Source organism: Homalodisca vitripennis, chromosome X, assembly GCF_021130785.1.
Source record: "Homalodisca vitripennis isolate AUS2020 chromosome X, UT_GWSS_2.1, whole genome shotgun sequence".
Lineage (NCBI taxonomy): Eukaryota > Metazoa > Arthropoda > Insecta > Hemiptera > Cicadellidae > Homalodisca > Homalodisca vitripennis.
The window spans coordinates 97,327,421-97,331,855 of NC_060215.1; the positions used below are offsets into that span (position 1 = coordinate 97,327,421).

Below are 4,435 nucleotides of genomic sequence, written 5' to 3' on the forward strand. Positions count from 1 at the left end.
ATACGCCTTAGCGTGTTGTAGCTAATTAGGCCTCAAGGCAAAACTGCAGTAGGAAATTAGATCAAGCAATTGAGCGTAGGTAAATAGTTTTTTGTGATGCTGGGTTTATTGGCTATATAATACAGGAATAGTGCCAGATGTAGTACGCCTGTCACTATTTTTCTGGCGAGAACGTAGGCTTATTGTATAATACGTTATTGATCACTCCGCTATTAAATTTTGAAGCCTATACCACTTATTGAGATATATAGTAAGCCTATAGATGATTGATTCACAAGTTTGTGTCAAATTTAAACTTTAATGTTCGTCTAGGCCAACTACCACCTGTAATGTTGTACATATATGCTGATTGCGGATCGTAAAGTAAACCCACTATATTCTTCATCCTTTTGTAATGTGTGCAGGTGGGAGTTACGACGGTGCTGTAGTAGTAGACTTCTGGTTGCTAGATAACTGCGGCTGGTATCTGTACATGAACTAGTTTAGTCTACGGTTGCGGGATTGGTCATAAGTTCTCTAAATTAGCCTTTTTCATCAAGGAACCTTACCATCTCACTACGAAGCATATAACCTGAAGGCACTGTCTTGCGCCTGAAGGACAGGCAATGACGATTAGCTTACTACTTCTCCTCCCACTCACTCCGCTTTACGTTGGGGCTATGCTTGCAATTACGGTGATAATGAATCTGATTCACGATGTTTTAATTGTAGCCCCAACTTAAAAAAAAAAAAACAATAATGCACCGGCCTATCCATCGCTCCTGTTACTTTGTTTCGTTGTTTTATCCTATGACAGTTCGATCCCTCTAACTAATCAGCCATGTGTAGGCAGAACCGTATGCTGACACATTTTTGTGCTGCTCTCATAGTTAAAACTTCAAAAGTTCAACCCATTCAAGAAATAATAGCTACTGACAAACTGCCCTTAACAATTTCTGGGGAACGGCTCGATTACTCCACTGAAGTTTGGCTCAACGACCCTCTTGGAAGAATTTTAACTTTTGTAGAAAATCAAGTTGGCCCAATAACCCTATTTATTTCATTTCTTTCCACTGTACAAAATAGTGTCGTTGGCCCAACGGAACTTATAGATTTAATGTACTGGGATAGGTTCGTTGGACCAACGAACAGTGGTGTAATTAAACTATGTATTAAGTGACACTAATTTTAATGGGTCGTTGTCCCTACGAATCTACATGAAATAAATCGTGCAATGTTCGATTAGACCACTAGTACATGATTCTCTGGAAACTAATACGATATAGTTATAAATATATATATATATATATATATATATATATATATATATATATATATATATATATTTAATTATGGTAAAAATATTTTATAGAATTTATGTTTTATCATAAGCTATAGGAAAAACCAGCCATAACATATATACAAATAGGAACTGTATGGTTTTTGTAAAACTTCACGCTAAAGGGCAGTGACATTGTTTAATGTGTAATTTTTTGGGGTGGAGTTCCGAATTTTGTTCTGTACACTGCTTTAACATTGCTATTACAATTGTTGTTAATGATGCATCATAAGCTATTAGTTACCTTCTTATTTTCTAAACATAATTTGTGTTTACTGCATCCATAGAACTTGTTTAAATAGTACACCCCATAAAATCCACAACATTTAAATAATCATCTTATAGTGTATATCGTATAATAATCATTCTCTGAATAAATCCAAATTGTACTTAATAAATTCTAGATAATTAAAGAAAAAATATGTTTGAACTGATTTATAAATATTTCGTAAACATTTAAATTTCATTATACGTTTTAAAAAATTAAACTGGCGCCATATTTGATCCTGACAGCCACGTTAGGAATAAAGTATGGTTTAGAAACAAAACTGGTTGGACATGCTCGTATATTCAGATAATTTAGAGAAGAATAAAAATAAAGTTAATTCATCGTCATATAATAATATATGAAATACAATATATATATATATATATATATATATATATATATATATATATAATTTTTCCAAAATTCTATTTGATCTGACTTTAAAACATTTTGTGTTGTATATATTATTCACGCCAAAACAGTACTTTTACAAGTAACGTCAGTAAAAGTGTATTTTTAATTGGCAAATAACTGTGGATAAACGAACAAAACAAAATACACAAAGATTATTATATGTATTTATTTTTTACGATTATTACATATTATCTATGATATTATCTATGAATAACAGTGCTTTACACAACTCAATTCATTTGCAAGCATAATTATAAGAAAAACAATGTCAATTGTCGAAATGATGGCAAAACTAATAATAGTAGTAGTTACTGGGTGCCTCGTAATAAACAACTTTTGCAGGATGTCCAGAACGCACGAACAAGTCATTCAAGAGTATCCAGATACCACATCCAGGTACGGCAACCCATTTTGAAAAACAAAGAGGATTTACGACATACTTTCTATCTGCCTTGAATTCCATCATAGCTTCTGCTTTTGGTATCCCACCACTGCCTGGTATGGATATTGGTCCTTCTGAGCCAGATATCACATCCTAAAAATCATAAATAATAATGCTATTTATATTTATCGTTATGGATAATAATCATCAATTAATAATGTAAAATCTTTCGTTTCAAGACTTCATTATATTGCTTTATGGAAACATAGACTATTATTAGGGTAATATTTGGGATATGGTTCAATAGATGAAAATAGTCTGTCCTGCATATTGTTTAATTTGCTTGAAATTAAGAATCGAATTATTCTTATTTCTGACAACCACCGTGTTTAATAAAACTTTAGTATTACCTTTAAGATACGATCAATTTTATTGGTTAATGTCTAATCAGCTATTGTAGCTGTTTAAAATAACGGCCCAATGAACATAACTTAAATTTGGTTATTTTTCACTAAATATTTAGCTAGCCCTGAATAAATGTATGCTCCTTTAAATCGACACCTGGTGTTCACGTAGTCCTCGATTATTTCCTTAAAATCTAATGTTTCTGGGCTTTTGGGAAAGTCCAAGGATTAACCTCCTACGCAAGGCCCTACACTTCCTCTTATGACGATCAGATGGTAGATTGTCTCAGACAATGTATCTATACAATCAAGTCACTACAATACACTCACCTTAAACTATTTTTGTCTCCTAGTTAAATTTGTGTGTCTGTGTAAAATTATTTAATTTGTATTATAAGTATCAAATAACATAATTCTGTTTATTTTATAAGTTTCTTCAGGTTAAATACCTCTTTAGGCATATTTGCCAGTTTTAAGACATGTTGAAGAAAATCTCTTGACCTATCATTATGTCCTCAACATCCAGATAAGATCCCGGGAAATCCGGTGGTTTGGTAACTGTAATCTTAGATCTTTAGTAAACAACTACAACAAACCTATTCGAGATAAAAGAAATTAATAGACCTATATCCAAGGTAGATAAAAAAAAAAATTTCATTTTACGAATATTAAAAATTAACGGGTATATTATGTCACCATTAAGATGTTTTACACATACTATAATTTATGGACACACCTTAAGAATTGTATGTAACTATTCCATAAGTTTTACACATAAATAAACATAAAACTTTTAGGACAAACATTAATTTCCTCTCTCTATATTATGAACCCATTTAGGATTAAACCTCGTTTAAAAACACATTCAAATTGTTTCGTTTAGGTAATAATTTATATATATATATATATATATATATATATATATATATATATTATATATATTATATAGATTATAGCAAGAACATATTAAAAAGATTAGCTATGTAAGCAAGTGTAGTATTGCAATAGAGAGGGAATTCGATATCCAGCTTATGAAATTACTACTTTATATAAAATGAAAAACTCTTTACCGTTAAAGGATAGCTGCCAACCAATGCGACTAGAAGGCAGAGACAAAGCAGTCCTACAGCAGCCATTTTCTTTCAAAATAAAACCTAAAAAGAATCTTATATCATATACGAGATATACTTAAATATATATTTATTACAATAAATAAAACACAAGGTTATGTAATATATTAAAATTATAACACATGATGGTCTTTTCTGTAAAAAGTTTCTGATAAATTTAATGCATGTGTGATTATACTGTAGCTTAAATTCTGCTGCAATTAATATAATTATATATACAATTGTGTGAAATTATAATTCGATGATTTCAAAACTTTTTTTAGCTATCGAATAAATGTTGCATAACTATTATATTTAATGAAGTGATACCAAAGCACAACGTAATGGTTATCATGAATTTACGTTTTTAAAACTAATCATAGAAATAAAATATCATTATGCCAAGATTTAATTTTTTTTTTATTTTTAGCAAATATCTGAGTGCACTTAATAAGTATTTCAAACTAATTATTTGTGAGGATCAATGTTTAAATTTTTTGTAGTATAAGTAAAGTATTGTATCAATTTATTCAAGAACAA

The 4,435-nt window shown here is 30.3% G+C and overlaps 1 protein-coding gene across 1 annotated transcript; it reads right to left on the reverse strand.

The window, feature by feature from the left end:
- Positions 1 to 2,193: 2,193 nt before the first annotated feature.
- Positions 2,194 to 3,942, reverse strand: LOC124368549. Its single transcript, XM_046825791.1, has 2 exons — positions 3,857 to 3,942; positions 2,194 to 2,535 (listed from the first exon to the last, which is right to left on the reverse strand). Exons 1-2 carry the CDS (start codon positions 3,920 to 3,922, stop codon positions 2,293 to 2,295), a joined length of 309 nt encoding a protein of 102 aa, XP_046681747.1. The 5' UTR covers positions 3,923 to 3,942; the 3' UTR covers positions 2,194 to 2,292.
- Between the last annotated feature and the right edge of the window lie 493 nt (positions 3,943 to 4,435).

What these genes read in the sequence shown, in the direction of transcription:
- LOC124368549 (XM_046825791.1), bottom strand. Translation starts at nt 3,922, where the DNA reads ATGGCTGCTGTAGGACTGCTTTGTCTCTGCCTTCTAGTCGCATTGGTT. An exon ending in TTGGCAGCTATCCTTTAACG is followed by an intron (nt 2,536 to 3,856) that starts GTAAAGAGTTTT and finishes TATGATTTTTAG; the next exon opens with GATGTGATATCTGGCTCAGA.